Here is a 19,073-nt window from a genome sequence, read left to right on the forward strand (position 1 = left end):
TGTATATGCCTTCAGCAAGACAGTCGTCGAAGATGAGTTTGGAGGCAACCCGTTCAGGCTGAACACCTTAGATACACTGTCCAGCGAGTGTGGGAAGGTGGAGGTTCCCTGCTGTTTTGAGGTGGCATGTGGGGCTGACTTACGCCGCTGGTGGTCATGGAAGGCGCCGTAATGGCTGTACAATACGTGAGTGCCATCCTCTGACCAATAGTGCAACCGTATCAGCAACATATTGGTGAGGCATTCGTCTTCATGGACGACAATTTGCGCCCCCATGGTGCACATCTTGTGAATGACTGCCTTCAGTATAACAACATCGCTCAACCAGAGTGGCTACCATGTTCTCCAGACATGAACCCTATCGAACATGTGTGGGATAGATTGAAAAGGGTTGTTTATGGACAACATGACCCACCAACCTCACCGAAGGACTTATGCTGAATCGCTGTTGAGGAGTGGGACAATCTGCCGTGCGGGATTAGCCGAGTGGTCTAAGGCGCTGCAGTCATGGAGTGTGTGGCTGGTCCCGGCGGAGGTTTGAGTCCTCCCTCAGGCATGGGTGTGTTTGTTTGTCCTTAGGATAATTTAGGTTAAGTAGTGTGTAAGCTTAGGGACTGATGACCTTAGCAATTAAGTCCCATACTATTTCACATTTGAACATTTTTGAGTGGGACAATCTGGACAAACAGTGCCTTGACAAACTTATGGATAGTATACCACGATGAATACAGGCATGCATCAATGAAAGAGGTCATGCTACTGGGTATTAGAGGTACCAGTGTGTACAACAATCTAGATCGCCACCTCTGAAGGTCTCACTGTATGGTGGTACAACATGCAATGTGCAGTTTTCATGAGCATCAAAAAGGACAGAAATGATGTTTATGTCGATCTCAGTTCCAATTTTTTGTACAGGTTCCAGGACTCTCAGAACCGAGGTGATGCAAAAGTATTTTTGATGTGTGTATGATCTTTGTGAGATTAGCACTTAAACCGCCAGTTGTGAACCACTTGTGAGTATTTTCAGCTATCATCTGAGCTGTTTTTGGCAAGGCTGAGTTTGGATCCTCGATCAGCATACATGTGTCATCAATAAATATTACAGTTGTTTAACTGCCCTTACGGGTGCTGGAAGATCATTGATTCATGTTAAAAGTAAGAGTGGGCTCAGTACTGGTGCTTGTGGGGGTCACCATGGTTGTATCCCATTCTGAGGCTAGTTTCACACCTGAGACACAGCCTGTCTATGTGACCCTCTGTTTTCAGCTGTGAAGGTAAGACTCCGTCAGTATAAGAGGGATATGCCATTTGTGCCATAATATTTTAGCCAAGTGGCATTTAGTGGGCTTCACAATCAATAGCATTTCAGCAATGGGTCAACATTCCTTGTTTAGCTCTTCCAGGACTTTACTTATGTGGTCTTGGATTGCTTCCTCTAGTTACCTGATACTCAGTTTGCAGGTATATATGCTGTATAACTTGTGTATGTGTAACTTGACTTTGTCAATTGCTGTAATAGCTAAACGACAATAAAATTTCATTCATTCATTCATTCATTCATAGTTCCCTTTCCATTTCTAACATTCACTTCAAATGATCTTTTCTTTCATTCTTTTTATCATGGAAGTATGGAAGTTATTCTGTGATGTCTTAACAGATGTCCTACCATCCTGCCTCTTCTCATCAATTCTCCGGAGAACCTCCTAATTCATTACCTTATTAGTCCACCTAATTTTCAATATCCTTCTGTAGCACGACATCTCACATGCTTCAATTTTTTTTTCCCTGGTTTCCCCACTTTACTTGTTTCACTGTTATACAATTTTGTGCTCCAAATAAACATTCTCAGAAATGTATTTTGTGGTGTCACCGCCAGACACCACACTTGCTAGGTGGTAGCCTTTAAATCGGCCGCGGTCCGGTAGTATACGTCGGACCCGCGTGTCGCCACTGTCAGTGATTGCAGACCGAGCGCCACCACACGGCAGGTCTAGAGAGACGTCCTAACACTCGCCCAGTTGGACAGCTGACTTTACTAGCGAGGGATCAATGACAAATACGCTCTCATTTGCCGAGACGATAGTTACCATAGCCTTCAGCTACGTCATTTGCTACGACCTAGCAAGGCGCCATTACCAGTTTATATTGAGATTATAATTCATGTATCAACAAGAGCGATGTTCTCCAATTATGGATTCCAAGAGCTTCGTACTTTATTTATTAGACTCAACTCCTTTAATTGTTCCAGACCTCACGCCAGTCTGCGTGAGCTTAAACGCGTGCATTTCGGCCTCCTCTAGCAACACGGTGTTGGCTCTTCTGCCAACACATCATTTTTCTCATATTAAGGCTTATGTTTAATACTAGCAGATTTCTCTTGGCCAGAAATGCCCTTTTTGCCAGTGCAAGTCTGCTTATTATGCCCTCCTTTCTCTGTCTATCATGGGTTATTTTGCTATCTAGGTAGCAGAATTTCTTAACTTCATCTAAGTCGTGATCACCAATCTTGATATTATATTTCTCATTGTTCTCATTTCCACTGTTTCATGACTACTATTCAGTAATAAGGCCTTCTTGTCCTCCTTAAAGTTTTTCTCCTATACTGATACTTAGATTGCACCCTATGTCATGTACTGTTAGTTTGCTTCTGAACGAGGAGACTGGGTTGATACTGCAACATATGAAATATTAGATCACTTTATTTCAACTTGAACAAAATGAAATACTTAACTTTGTAACAATCCATGTCTACAGGCACGTCACGGTTATTTATCACTGTCACTGAAATTGGCGTATCACTTGATGCAGAATAAGATACTAGTCTCTTCTCAGATAGTACAAATTACAACAAACATTTATCCAGAGTTGTCTAACACAATTTACGCACTGCTGGCTCGGTCGAGAGACGATGCTGTCGTCTTCGGCAATGATCGCTGATTGGGCTGAGTGGCACTGTGCTCAGATGTAAGCAAACGCGCTGATGCTGTGGCGTATGGAAACTCTTCTGGGCGTGCTTTCGCTGACTGCACTCATTCATCATTGCGTCCGACAGCGACTATGGTTGCTTGTGGTTTCGTCGCGAAATACCAGTCTCGCCTTGGCACCTCGCTCTTCTGAAGACACCACGTAGTCTGAATGCTTTTATCCTCGGTCTACAAAGCATTGAAACTAACAGAGACAGACTAAACGTATCAAGAATGCTGTGTCTCATGGATCTCTTAACTGATTTGGAAATCCTATCAGTAATCCAGTTTTCTGATCTGGACGTTACTGTTTAATACACCGGTAACAGTTCGGAAAACTGCTAAGTCGTCTTGCTCCACTGTCGTTCAGTTCAACGTTTCCAGATAAGATGCTATCTTTCTAGTACTGTGTAGCGGTAGAGACAGTCACTGAATGACCAAAATTTTATCGCTCATTACGTTTAGAAGTTTATTCTATGTGAGTGAAGTGAAAGTCTGGCTACATTCCCTCGTTAGAGGTATCTCAAGTAAACAATTTAGCTGCAGATATCAAAAATATGTACAGTACGCTGAATGATAGCTAATTGTTTGCAGCTCAGGATCAACCAGTGAACAAGCTTAGTCGTGCCTATTCTGTTCACCTTTGTTACATCGGCTTTCTGATTACATCGCTTTACGAGCGACAATTGCAGCCGTTAACATTGCTGTTGTCATTCTTTTTCGTCGTGTGTTTTGTCTTCAGAGCTAATTTTATTTTATTTTTACGCAACATTACGTCTGAAGTGAGCAGAAAAAAGCCTGTGATGGTCCTGTAACTGAATATTTGTTGCTCACGAGGCATACGAAAAACAATTTAAGCCGTCTGAATAGTGTTGTTGGATTCATCTAACAAATTATTGTTACGAATTTCCGCTAGTGCAAAACGTTGTCTCCCGCACTGGTAAACTAACATATACCAGTACCACTCCAAAATCAAAACGACTACGATGATATCTCCGAAAGGCAACTTGAAATCACTACATGAAACCCTACATGCGATGTTCAAACTCCGTTGATAAAACAGTTTCTTTGGAATTATGAGTTTTATTGGGTTCATCTGTGCATTTTCGTAATAGTACCATACTGAAGCCCTGATGCATGCGCTTGAAGAAGTACCGCAGTAGAAAAGAAATAGGTAAAACAAAACCAAATGAAAATTTGCCATACAAAATTTGACAAATATTGGCTTTACATAACACTTTTACTTGGTATATCGGAATATGCCATCGTAGTGGCAAGTCCAGTGGCTGTTCATCCTGTTTATATACAGCACTCCATAGTTAGCATTTTAACAGTATAATTAAAAATTCGTATTTGTTCATTAAGTGTGTCAGTGTATATTTACAGTTGCCATAAGACTCGTTAGTAGCCAGGGCGACAAAGTTTGTATTAGACGCAAATTACGTTGCGGTTCTGCAACAGAGACAACGCTCCTACGAAGATTGTCCGTTGACGTACGCTTCTGACTCTGTGGTATTTTCGCCACGCCAGCGTTCGGATTACGTCGCTGCGCTCGAGCGCCCTCGACCGCTCTGCGCATGCGCACTACGTGAAGGTCGATGCAATACGTCCGACATATTGTGAGTCAGCGTTGAGATGTAGCGAACGTATCACGTTCTTGAGTCGGACGTCTTAACTCATTGCAACTGATTTTCTTCGCACGCAGCAATACATCATCTTTCCATCTTAAGTCAAAATGTTAGACAACGCGACATTAATCCTCGAAGTGAAAAAGCGACCTTGTTTGTGGGATACGTCACATAAGTACTACACCGACCAAGCAGTTAAACGGAGAGCATGGGAGGATATAGCAAGATCATTTTTCGAAGACTGGGATGAGATTCCTCCTTCTGATCAACAAGCAGCAGGTACGTAAGCGCTTTGCTTGTAGATAATATTATTTAATTGTGTTATAAATGCTTCTTACCATATCTGTACTGGCAATTCACTTTTTAACTGTGGGGCGAAGGGTGAAATATTGCACCGATCTTAAGGTTTCTTAAAGATGATACATGTGAAGAATTTCTTTCTGCGAGCTGCTGTAGCCTGATTGAGCCTCGTGATCTCCATGGGAGCGATGTCTAAGTGATGAAGACGATTCACAGCTATGGTCCTGAAAGCGGTCGCAATTCCTGATTAGTTGCTTGGTAGACACCAGGCATCTTATTTCACGAACCACTCTCTTCAGTTTGTGTAGAGTTACTGTGCGCTTCTACGAGTCGAACAAGCGTATAACCATTCGACCTGCCCTGTTGTGTACCTCGTACGTTTCCTGTTTATACAACCTGTTTATTTCCCGCACACATGAATATCAGTAACGGGATTTAACTATTGTTCTGTAAACAGTCTCTTCCGTGGGCAGTGTGCAATTTTAAAGAAGAAAAAAGCGCTTTATAGAAATCTCGCGTTTTGTTTGCGTTGCCTACAAGGAAAGTCAGTACCGGTCCAACGTAATAGCTATATTTCAGTCGTTGCGGTGACGTAATTTTAACGAGTTAGCGAGTATCATCTTCCACTAGTCGAGGCAAGTATTTTCGCCGACCCGTCTCCCTCATTCTTGCCCTCTTCACTAAAAAACAGAACCGTCGATTCTCCAACATGTATTATTATATTGACGAGAAGAAGGGATGGATTGATAGGACATAACTGAAGTAGATGTATAGTTAATTTCATGTTGGAGCAGGGAGGCACAAAAATGTAATTACAATTATAAAAATTTTCTGGGCTTTTTTACGAATATGGAGAGAAGGAGAGCAGTATCAAATTTTAAAGAGTTATATGAAGCCAAGGAATAACATTTGCTGACCCACAGCAACTGTTTGGAAGTAAAATGATTTTATTCCCACAAACTTTTATTTTCGTTTTTATGGCAGTGAAAACTATTTGAGGAATTTCTGCTACAGTTTTGTCAGAGTAAAGTTGAAGTTTTCCAAGAATCTTTTTAAAAGTATAGCACGCGGAACATTGTTAATTGTTGATGGGGATGGTGGAGGGATAGGCCTAATAATCAATGTAAAGTGGAGCCCGTGAATATGGATACTAATCATCTCACTCATTCACAGGTGCCAGCAACAGTAAGAACTGTGTAATTACTAATTAAACTAACTGGAACTAGCGTGTAATTTTAGGAAATGAAGTTAAGCACTTGGTCGTAATACGATTTAAAAAGTAATCCATCACTCTTCTTTAAATCTTTCTAATAATAGACGAATTGTCTTTGAGAGATATATATTTTAAAAAAATATTTATTCTAACAGTGTCTGCTGCAAATTATCAGAAATGATACCTAGTCTCGATCAAGTAATGATCAGTTGTGACAATTTGTTATGAGACTGTTACAATGAATATCTTTTCAATTTCGAGCGAATGGATAATCGGACTTGGCTGGAGCTTGTGTGGCCACAAGAGTTGGTAACTTCGTCATATTATACTCACCAGATGCAATAACAACTATTAAAACATACAGAAAATCTCATTTGTTCCATTTTTAGGCCTACGTCCACTATTATCTTCCCCTTAGCGGCTGCCTACTTCACCAACTGATCTTGCCCTTAGCGGCTGCCTACTTCAGCAACTGTATACTTGGTGGAGTTGATCCTGTCGACTATGTTGCACTGTTGTGACGAAAGAGAGATGAGGCTCGTATAAGTCTGTTGAATGCTGCCCTCCATTATTGCATAATATTTAGAACCTACGTCCTACCAAACAGGTGATACAAAATATCTAATTTTTACGTTTACACAAATAGAGCTTAGTATTTGAAAAAGATACCTTGCGAGGAGTTTAGAAAAATTCCCTAAATTTGCAGCTCCGGATATACGATGTTCCCGAACCGGAGCAAAAACTTGATACTGGCGCCCCCTCCTCCCGCCTCCCTCCCACTCGAGCATTTGAGATAGGACAACAAAATTTTTTTAAAAAAATTGATTTTTTACAAACATGTTCATTTTGTAGCGCACATCTTTCTGAAAATTTTGATGTATGTTCGAGGAAATGTAAGACATGTTATTTGGTCTCAAGTGTGCCAAAGTGAAGTGCCACGCCTATTCATACAGCGTTCTTCTGTCGCACGTCACTGCATTTCGCTCTGTGGAATTCAAACGTGCATATTTTGTAATGGAATCCATCAAACCCATATTCAGGGCAGAGAATATTAAAATGTCCTGTGGTGCCTCTCCTACTCCCAGTCGCCGGTTTGACATCCTACCCCCTCCTGCCCATACCCCCCCCCCTTCACAAAAAAAAACACAATAATGGGCGGGCTTATTTGAGACCGGAAGAATAAGAACTCTTCAGAAACTTTGCGCTGTTTATTGGCTATTATCTGATACCTTTGTCTTTTGTGTGACATAAAATTAAATGTAGGAAAGATAAAACCAGAAAGATAAAACCAGTCAGACAAGACACAAGCAAAGCAGTACACATTTCTTCACTCTTAGGTCCCAGCATTTTTTCTCTCTATCTTGCTACAGCTTTACACGGCGTGCTTCCCTTTCTGCAAAAGAATTTGTTAGCTCATCAAAATTCGTTAACATTTTCCTACATGAAAACTCAAAATGTCGTCCAATATTGAAAAAGCTGTTAATACGAATAGTACCCAAGAGTGGTGTAGTTTCTCGATTTGATTGCGTCTATTTTGTCACTGTCTGCTAGATAAAACGAAATAGGCCTTTCTAATATTGCAGCTGTTATAACACACGCCAAATAAGCGAGACTGTATGGGCACAAATGGTCATTTTTATCTGCTTCATTTACATCAATAACACGAAAGAATATAATTAACGAAGTACCAATATCAAATCCCTTTTAGGCCTATTAGAAGCAAAAAGTTTTGTTAGGAAATAGTTACAAAAAATGGTTCATATGGCTCTGAGCACTATGGGACTCAACTGCTGAGGTTATTAGTCCCCTAGAACTTAGAACTAGTTAAACCTAACTAACCTAAGGACATCACAAACATCCATGCCCGAGGCAGGATTCGAACCTGCGACCGTAGCGGTCTTGCGGTTCCAGACTGCAGCGCCTTTAACCGCACGGCCACTTCGGCCGACGAAATAGTTACACATTTCATTCATATGCTCAAGTTTCTCCAGCATGACCTCGAAAAGTAGTAGTAGTACGAACTTACTATATAAATTTGGAATCGTCATGTTCTTCCATATTACTTGTGTGATGTCCCCGCTTCTTCTCCTTCCTCGTTGTAACAAACAATCTTGTCATCACTAATTCTGTAACTGTTCCTGCCGTTGTCAAAACTTACTCTCCGGTTAATTTCACTAACCCTGCCAGAATAACCGGTTTAGCTATCCCTCGTTTATTCTCCTAACAGGCGTTATTACGTGTTCGCACAACACAGTTTCCGCCCTATGCCGAGAATAGAGCTTAAGCAGCTGTTAGCTGGGGACTGTACAACTGGTCCTTAGTAGTGTAGCGACCTGGTAAGAATTTTCTGTCAGAATTTCATTTTCTTGGGTACACTGAGAGGGTAATATGTAATCTTTCTTAACTGTTAGTCGTTTATTTCCACTCTGATAGTCTGAATCTATGGATTTCGCTTGTAATTATAACAACGCTTATCATTATTTGGAAATTTGTGGTAATGTCTTATGGGACCAAACTACTTAATCTAACTTAAAATAACTTACGCTAAGCACAACACAGACACATACCGATGCCCATGCCCGCGGGAGGACTCAAACCTTCGACGGGGAGAGCCGCGCGGACCGTGACAAGGCGCCCGAGACCACGCGGCTACCCCGCGCAGCACTTATCTTACGTACACTCAATCATTCATATATACAAACAGCGACTGGTTTTCACCCATTCGGATTTCTTCGGTTAGCTTATAGTCCCGTCCCCTTTTGTCTTCGGGAAAGTTTTTTATTTCTTGTTGTGAAGGGAATTCCCCTGGCAGACCCATCACGCACTCTATGCACGCAGCCGGCCGGAGTGGCCGTGCGGTTCTAGGCGCTACAGTCTGGAACCGAGCAACCGCTACGGTGGCAGGTTCGAATCTTGCCTCGGGCATGGATGTGTGTACTGTCATTAGGTTAGTTAGGTTTAATTAGTTCTAAGTTCTAGGTGACTGATGACCTCAGAAGTTAAGTCGCAGCCGGCCGAAGTGGCCGTGCGGTTAAAGGCGCTGCAGTCTGGAACCACAAGACCGCTACGGTCGCAGGTTCGAATCCTGCCTCGGGCATGGATGTTTGTGATGTCCTTAGGTTAGTTAGGTTTAACTAGTTCTAAGTTCTAGGGGACTAATGACCTCAGCTGTTGAGTCCCATAGTGCTCAGAGCCATTTAGTTAAGTCGCATAGTTTTCAGAGCCATATGAACCATTCTATGCACGCATTCACAAAATCGACTTCTCATTCGTTTAGAAATCAACTTAGAATATGTTCAGAAACGTTCAAAAACCCAGGGGGATACGTTCCAAAATCATATGAATAATCGATAGATCAATGTGCGCTGAATGCTAGGCGCTTTGTGAAAGAAAGTTTTTTGCTTCAAGAACATAAATTTGGCGCCCTCCTGAAACTGCCGCCCGAGGCAAATATACCGGTTTATGCCACAATCTTGGTTAATGAATGTTTGTGACGACCATTCAACACTTACTTTCGGACGCGCGTAGTGGCCGCGCGGTCTACGGGCGCCAAGTCACGGATTGCGCGGACCCTCCCGCCTTGAGGTTCGACTCCTCCCTAGGGCATAGTGTGTGTGTTCTTCTTAGAATAAGTTAATTTAAGTAGTGTGCAAGTCTAGGGACCGATGACCTCAGCAGTTTGGTCCCATTATGAATTCTCTCTCTCTCTCTCTCTCTCTCTCTCTCACGCACACACACACACACACACACACACACTTACTTTCATTTGCGATGTGTATTAGCGGATGATGTGTTTCCCATTCCTTGCTTGCGATATAAATATTCCGTACGGTACCTCTTTAAGCGCCGAACATTGTGGTTCTATTGTTACGGAAGCACACATCATATGAGCACCAACATTTTGCCCACATTCAGATTCACTTAGCTGCGATATAATGCATACACAATTACGCAGAACACCGTTGACCACGCCTGACACTTGCAGCGTATTGCGGAAATTGCCCATGTGCCGTTCGTGATGAAATGCAACAGCGTAAGCTGCAGCCCTTGGTAGCATCTGCATTTACGTTCAAGCATGCATTTCTCACTGTTTTTCCGTATTTTTGCCGAGCCCCTGTGTGTTGGCGGTGCATTACAAAGTATGACACCAGGGCGGCTAACATGTCTTTGAGCACATGTTGTCCTTGCGCGCCCTATGTGGAGGTTCAAACGGTTTAAATGCCTCTGGGCACTATGGGACTTAACATCTGAGGTCATCAGTCACCTAGAACTTAGAACTACTTAAACCTAACTAACCTAAGGACAGCACACACATCCATGCCCGAGGCAGGATTCGAACCTGCGACCGTAGCGGTCGCGCGGTTCCAGACTGAAGCGCCTAGAGCCACTCGGCCACATCGGCCGGCCTATGTGGAGGGACCCACTGTTGCGAATGGTGTAACTACGGTAATCGCTATTAGTGTGTAGGTCTCCAAGTTTAGGTCTGGTCATCAACACACATTTGTTTGTGTATAAGCAGAATACTGTAAGCGTGCACAACTTTTTAAATGCCGCTAATACGTCTACGTGTAAATTAATCTATCCGAATAATTGGCAACCAATGCTGCACAATCGCAATACAGTCATGAGATGTTCAATTGACTCTTTTATTAGAACACGTTACGCGTTTCGTGATTACACCCATTTTCAGACATCACAAACTTCAACTCCTTTCTAACCAACCGTATACGCTCTGCTTCAAGACTGCTTGTGTCGCAGTTATAGTCATGTGTTATTGGATACTTTCTTCGAGTTGTCAAGGCTGTACGCCTGGTTGGTTAGGAAGGAGTTGAAGTTTGTGATGTCCGAAGATGGGTGTAATCCCGGAACGCGTAACATGTTCTAATAAGAGAGTCAATTGAACGTCTCATGACTTTATTGCGGTTGTACAGCATTGGTTGCCAATTATTAACATAAAAATGATCGCAGGCTTCAGACGGGATTTTATGTCCTGTATATATTAATCTATCCGGTTATTAAATGCAAAGAGAGAAGTGACTGCTGTTTTAAATTATTGCCGCAGGGTGGCGAGCACCAAACTAGTCGAAATTACTCTTGTAGTAACACGTCTAGTCTGGACTGTTTTAGTAAATTACTTCCGTAGTAATATACTCTTTTAGTAACTGTTAGAGAGCAGAATTTCTATTTACTTTCTTAGTTTTTCGTTTCTTCTCGGAAAATATTGATTGTTGGCAGACATTATTCCATCATATTTTAACAATAATATCGTATTAACGTAATTTAAGCTAGAAAGGATTATTAAAATTCAAAGAAGCTAAATGCTCTTGTATCAATGATGAGGTAGGTATCTAATGAAAATGACACTTGCTATTAATGGATCAATCTATTGTTCAGTACTTAACACCATCATCTACAGTTACCACCGCCCTTTACTGATGGATGACACGCGCTAATTTAAGCGGCACCATATATTATTCGCGCAAACTAAGTTAGCACTCGGCGCGGTGGCTGACGGGAGCGATCGTCAAGGCATTTTCCATACAGTTTTTGTGCAACTTGAGATACAAGCAGGCAGCAACATCAAGGTAGCTAAGAAAATTTAAGTGTTAATAAACGTTCAAAAAACATACCAGAAAGTGAAAAAGAGCGGTTTCTTGAAATAATGAAAAATTACGTAACTAATATTGGATCTGAAAAGCAGGTCAATGTGCTAAAAAGTAAGAAGGATTCTTCGGGAAAATACAACTCCGAAGCTCGTACTCGAAGATCACAAAAGCAGCTTAAGCAATTTGGAAGAACATGAAAGCTGAATGTTATCGAGAACAATTACAAACTGGCGGTGGAATAGCTGAGATGGTTGTTGATGTGATCTCGCAAGTTTTCGAGGAATAACTGGAGTTAACGACCATGACACAACTGAAGATAATGTGGAAGGTTATCAGAAGATGTGTTCATGAAACAAAGGCAGAGAACGTGTAGTTTTAGTGAAGGGAGTTATTGCAAAAAAGCAGACAATCTTCATTCGTCAAAAATGCTTTTAATACGAGAAGAATATAGTGTAAAACTTGTTAGTTGAAAGACAAAGAGAAATCGTTGAAGAACATAACGTTAAAACGGAAGTTACGACAAATTCAAGAACTAAATGCAGCAAACTTCCGGTTCCAGTTCTTCAGGCAATGTGCTCAAGAAATTTAGATTTTTGTAAATAAATATCGATACGTTTTATATTTATAAAACATATTTTATTTGCTCCATATTCGAAAGATTCGCTGTTCAGAAAGAAGTTGAAACCTAGGAGACAAAGCACGGCTCCTGTCAGAATGACGCCCCAATAACGACTCCAGAAAGATTCCTTAGGGAACACAAACCGCTGTTTGAAATCATTGTGGCTATACATCGCAAACAGGTCTCTCCTCTCCATTAAAACTCTCATTTTTGGAATGTATACTTCCTTTTCCATCCCTATATATTGCTCGTAGTCCAGGTAATCTATAGAATTCGAGATTTAACCCGGAGAAGCCAAAGAAAACACCTGTGCTCCTACTGCTGCTTAGGAGAAAATTTTGGCCTTATTTCCTCTGTCAAGTTACTAACGTAGTAGCGTAATCTCTGATGGTGCTCTCTACCAGTTATGGAGTAAATAAATTTACTTCGTAAGTAAACGAAAAATTTTCTTCTGTAGTACTTGAATTCTTCAGTTCAGCACTCTAAGACTGGAAGTCGCCGGTTCCTTCTGTCTGCATGTGTATGAAAACTTTAACAAATCCTTTCGAAGAACCATGTTTACCAACAATAATATCCAACTTGATAGAAACTGTGCCAACAAACTGAAAGGAAGTTGTTGCTGACAGGAGAAGGAATAATAAAAAAAGTCAAACTTATGTCTCGAAATGGACGGCGTGTCTTTACTCTGAAGTGCAGTACAAAACACAACAACGAACGCGTGTAGGTTACGGCGTATTGAAAGCCTTTTGTGTGAGAGACACAACTCGGGTAGTGGTTTGCATGCCACGTGCCGTAACTGTGACTCTGCGGATGTGTACTGCAGTGAAGCATTTGCGTTGTTGGTAGAGAAGTGGAATGATAAAACGCAATGACGGAATGGCTCTGAGCACTATGCGACTTAACTTCTGAGGTCATCAGTCGCCTAGAACTTAGAACTAATTAAACCTAACTAACCTACGGACATCACACACATCCATGCGCGAGGCAGGATTCGAACCTGCGACCGTAGCGGTCTCGCGGTTCCAACCTGTAGCGCCTAGAACGTCATAGATGTTTGTTCCGTGGCCGTGGGTTGAAGTACTTGACATTACAACAATCAGCCACTTTTTAGGGTCTGTACAGCTCCTTCATTTTGTCAACACGTTTTTATCGACAACATTCTGAGCGCTGCAGCTGTTTTTGCTCTGTAACTTGCAGCTCTTTTAACCGCGTTTATATACATAGCACTAACACTTGTATTTTCACTGTAGCTTCAGCTGCAGCCATCAGAAGGCAGTCGATAAATCAGTTGCACTGAGGAAGAGGTAAATGTGCTATGGCAATTGAAGATGGGTGAAAGATCGACACATGTCGTTGAATAACTAGAGCTATATCAAAACTGTGTGGTTGTCTTTTGCTTTAGAATAGCATGAGAAGGCCAGTTGCGAGATAGATGTGCAACTGTTGTAAATGCTCTTGCTTGCAGATTAATTTAAATACTCCATAAATTGTTGTTGTACATTAATTATTAAATACACAAGCCATAAAAAATATTTTTTCAATACTTTGCAATGGGTTCTAGCTAAATCTTATTTATGGTCTTTTGGCCGTGAACACATCTCTGCCCAGCAAGCCACCTTATGGTGTGTGACGGAGGATGGTTTGTGCATCACTGTCACTTCCTCCTTTCCTGTTCCAGTGGCGAATGGTTCGCGGGAGGAACGATTGTTGGTAATACTCCGTGCGAACTCGAACCTGTCAAACTTTAGATTCATGGTCTTCTCGCGAGATATACGTAGGGCAACTCAGAACATTGGGTGAATTTTCTAGGAGTGAATGCTCTCGGACTTTTAACGGTATACCACACCTTGACGCGCAATGTCTCTTGTTAAGACTGCCACCGGAGTTGCATGAACATCTCTGTGATGCTTTCTAAGCGTACGCGCTGCTCTTCTTTGGATCTTTTCTGTTTTCTTTACCAATCCTATCTGGTACGCACACCAGACTGACGAGCAATCTCTATATTTAAAAGGGCAATGTCCTGACTGACTCAACATCGACCAGCCCAAACCGCTAAGGATAGAAACTTGAAGTTTGGAGAGGATGTGGATCTTATACTGTATGCGCCGTTTAAGAAGGGATTTTTCGAAATTCCAACCCTAAGGGGGTGAAATAGGAGATGGATTTTTTGAAAAATGTCGCTATTAAGGCAGTTTTGAAGCTAGACCTACAAAAATTGGTATTTGATCTCTTGGTCAGAAATAAAGAAATACGTGTTTCAGTATTTTGAATGTAACCCTTTGGGAGTGAAATAGTAGGTGAAAGCTTTCTTTTGAAAATATATCATCAAAGAACTACTGAAGTATTTTTACAGCTACATCTGTGAACACTGGTATTTGACTTGTCGGTTACAAATACAAAAATAAGTGTTTCGGTGTTTTTCGAAGTTGAACCCCTCTGGGGGTGAAATAGAGGATGAGATTTTTTATGAAAATATTTTATTATGAAAGCATTTTAAAGCTAAATCTATGGCTTCTTTGTTAGAAGTAAAACATACGCATGTCACTACTTTTGGATAGCACACTGGACTCGCATTCGGGAGGACGACGGTTCAATCCCGTCTCCGGCCATCCTGATTTAGGTTTTCCGTGATTTCCCTAAATCGTTTCAGGCAAATGCCGGGATGGTTCCTTTGAAAGGGCACGGCCGATTTCCTTCCCCATCCCTCCCTAACCCGAGCTTCCGCTCCGTCTCTAATGACCTCGTTGTCGACGGGACGTTAAACCCCACTAACCTAACCTAACTACTTTTGGAAGTTCAACCCCTAAGGGGGTAAAATAGGGTGTGAAAAGTTTTACGAAAATATTTCATTGCGAAAGCATTTTTGAAGCTAAATCTTTGAAAATTGGTGTCTAGCTTCTCGGTTAGAGATGAAAAAATACGTGTTTCACTACTTTTGAAAGTTCAACCCATGAAAGGATGAAACAGCGATCAGACTGATTCACTGGCTCATCATCGCCCAGTCCAAATGATTAAGGATAGAAATTTCAAGTTTGGAGAGGATGCGGATCTTATACTGTAGGCATCGTTTAAGGAGGTATTGTCCGAAATTCCACTCCTAATAGAGTGAGACAGGAGATGAAGGGCGTTTTGAATGTATGTCGCTATTATGGGAATTTTGAAGCTAGAACTAAGAAAACATTTTTATGTGTTTTCTCAGACAGAAAACGAAAAATACGTGTTTTTTTTTTTTAATTCGAACACTAAAGGGGTAAAATAGTGGGTGAAAATAAATCTTTATTAAAAAACTGCTAACGCATTTTTAAAGCTACATTTATGAAAAATGGTATTTGACTTCTCTGTTACAAAAAAGTGTTTCACTGTTTTTGCACGTTCAGCCGCTAAGGGGGTGAAATAGGGGATGAAAACTTTTAAGAAAATACTTCATTACATTAAAGATTTTATAGTTAAATTTATGAAAGCTGGTATTTCACTTCTCGGTTAGATCCCAACTGTCCGAAGTGGCGAACTCTCTTGAACCTCATGCCATCTATTTCAATTAATTCTTGCTGCTCGTATCTTCTTAACTGCATGAACTCCGCTCTGTCTTGATTCACCTGTAGCTCAACTTTCTGTGCACCATTTTCTGGCATATTTTTTTCAACTCGTGGTTTATTCAGTTAGCAGTACTATATCATCTGCTTATGCAGGACAGTTACAAGTATCATCCATCTGTATTCCAGAACACTCTATTTGCGTACATTCCTTTATTACTTTCTCGAAGATGACACTGAACAGTCTGTCTCGTATGTGTCTGACGTGACACGTAGGAAACGCACTGCTGTCCTTAGACCCGTTCGTCCAAGTTTCACAATTCTCGCTAGCTGCTCAGAGATTCTGAAGTCACGTAGTGCATTGTATAGGAAATTCCTGTGTATGCTGTCGTATGCACGTCGAGAATCGACGAAAAGACCGTAGGTATTTCTATGCTGTATCCACTGTTTTTCAAACAATTGTCTTAGGGTAAAAATGTGCTCTATTGTCGATTGATTTGGTCGAAAGCAAGCTGATGCCTCTCTACAGTAATGTCCATATTCCGTTTCCCTTCCCTTCTTGTGTATACAGCATATTACGGCCAGTTTCCACTGTTCTGGCAATGAGTCATTCTTCCGTATCAACTGGACCGGTTTATATATATATATATATATATATATATATATATATATATATATATATATATATATATATATATATATATATATATATATAAGTGCAAGCTTTCACCTCCGTCTTTGATTAATTCTCTTGTTATTCTGTTCCCCTCTGGAGCCTTGTTTCTGAGTCTTTTGATTGCAATCTTCACATCTTCTTCAGTCATTTTCCATTCTTCATCTTTCCTCCGTAGTATGTGCAGGTAGCTTCTCGTCTGGGTCTGGGCGATTCAGGACTTCTGAGCAGTATTCTTTCCATCTTTCTACAATTCTTCCCTTGTTATTTGTCGAGTTGTCGTTCTTATTGCTAATGAATTCCGCATTTCCTGTTTTTGGTGCACTGGGAAAACTGTCTTGAATTCTTGTTGTGACTCTCTGCCTCAACTTGTTCTAATAAACTGGTTAGATATATCCGTTTCTCTCTTCTCATTATTCGCTTCGTCTCCTTTCTGATGCTGAGAGAAAATGATCTCTTTTCTGCTCATTCTCCCTGCCAGCCAGTCATTCTCTCTCATCTTCCTCCTGTACTCTACAACCTCCTGACATGTCTCGTTGAACCATTTCTCTTCTTAATTCTTTTCCTTCTTCTCAACGTATCCTCTGCTACACTTAGTACCGTGGACTTGGGTATGCCCGAAGTAACTTTTAAGTCTGAAAATTTTTACTTCTATAAAGAACGACATGCTGTGTTTTGTTTGCAAAAAACACTTCAATCTCACACTTGGTCTGATACTCCGTACTCTTGTATTTCGCTCATTAGGCGGCAGTGCGGAACTTTATCGAATGCCTTACGGAAGTCAAGAAACAAATCAACCCGGGCGCCGGTATCTACAGCTTTCTGGGCCTCGTGTGCGAACAGAGCGATCTAGGTTTCACACGATAGTTGTTTTCGGAACCCATGTTGATTTTTACGGAGGATATTTTCGGTCTCCAGAAAAGTCGTGATACTCTAGCAGAAAACGTGAACCAAAATTTTCCGACAGGAACCAAAATTTTCCGACAGGCAGACATCAGCGATATACGCCTATTTTTTGGTGCGTCTGTTCTACGACCCTTCTTGAAAACGGCAGTGACACATTTTACAAATCAAAGGGGAGTGGACCGAGCGAGGTGACGCAGTGGTTAGCACACTGGACTCGCATTCGGGAGGACGACGGTTCAATCCCGCTTCCGGCCATCATGATTTAGGTTTTCCGTGATTTCCCTAAATCGCTCCAGGCAAATGCCGGGATGGTTCCTTTGAAAGGACACGGCCGACTTCCTTCCCCGTCCTTCCCTAATCCGATGAGACCGATGACCTCGCAGTTTGGTCTTCCCCCCCCCCCCCTCCCCCCTCCAAAAACAATCCAAAACTGGGAGTGGGGACGCCTCGCTTCTCCAGCGAGCCTACGGTATACCGCTGCTAGAAGTAGTTCGTTCGCGTGCAGCACATAGTCGTATAGAGATCCTGTATTCTTTCCTCAGATGAGCTATTTGAGGTGATTTTCTATCTCTCGGTCACTTACTTCGATGTTACTTTGCCGTTCGTGCTACGATCTGAAGGGCGAGCTGCAGTAGACCTTCGTCAGTGAAACACTTTTGCAAGAAGGAATTTTTCAGAGTGTGATTTTCCTATAATTTAGAAAATTAGCGAAACACGTGCACTTGGAATGAAAAATAATTTAGTTTTTCAGTACGAAAAAAGTTTTTATTGAAGTACACATCTGAACACATCTCTTTATTACGTAGGAATCATGTGTTTGTTGGACTATATTTCTTTTCTGTCTCCGGTTAATTGCCTGTTGTGCGTCTCCCTGAAGTGCTAAACAGCACACTTCCATCACACTGGTATTCCAGCACTCCTGATACCACCTTTCCACCACTTCGATGTCTCGATGAAAGATGTCACCTTGTTTCCAAATGACACCAACCATATTTTTTGAGAAGGAACTCAAAACGGCTGTTCAAAAAGTGAATTTGGAGGCTCATTAAACAACCTAAATTTCCTGAACATTTCCGACTTGTTGGTTATAACAGGAATATAATGTGGGCGGCGTTTGCTGCCTAAGAACTTAACAGTAATCTTCTCGAGTAATTCACAATCCTCTCTCTCTCAGTCATGTTTATGATGCAGGCGGGTAAGTGAGAAACTGTGCGCATTCATATCCGTAAGTCTTTTATCTGTATCCGGGGGTATCAAAAAATTGTAAACTATTTAAAACCCTTTGGAATTCTGGTGTTACTATGGTAGGCTTGCGTCTCGCCTCAATTTTCGTCTGCTGAATTCGGACCTCGTAATTTATATTTCGCAGACATACGAACGCAGAGGCTGATGAAGACTACATTTTGATACAGCATAGTCAGCCATACTCTTGATTTGGACATTACGTTACAATTCCTTGTCGTGATTAATGAAACGGATTTTGTGAAATTTTCCACATAATATTTATTCAACATCGGTAAGTCAAGTGAAGTCGTGTTACAAGTTGCCACATCTTGCATGCTGGCGTGCACACAAGAGGGCGGAGATGGGGCGATACGAAATGGCAGGCAGCATTGTAGATCGAGCCGATAG

The 19,073-nt window shown here is 41.5% G+C and overlaps 1 protein-coding gene across 1 annotated transcript in view; it reads left to right on the forward strand.

Moving 5' to 3' along the window:
- Positions 1–4,562: 4,562 nt before the first annotated feature.
- Positions 4,563–19,073, forward strand: part of LOC126203298 (uncharacterized) — a 35,601-nt gene continuing 21,090 nt past the window's right edge. Inside the window, exon 1 of the mRNA XM_049937556.1 lies at positions 4,563–4,870. Within this exon, the coding sequence (XP_049793513.1) occupies positions 4,699–4,870 (172 nt within the window). The 5' untranslated portion in view covers positions 4,563–4,698. The remainder of the gene's footprint in view (positions 4,871–19,073) is intronic.

The sequence above is a fragment of the Schistocerca nitens genome, chromosome 9, assembly GCF_023898315.1.
Source record: "Schistocerca nitens isolate TAMUIC-IGC-003100 chromosome 9, iqSchNite1.1, whole genome shotgun sequence".
NCBI classification, from domain to species: Eukaryota; Metazoa; Arthropoda; class Insecta; order Orthoptera; family Acrididae; genus Schistocerca; species Schistocerca nitens.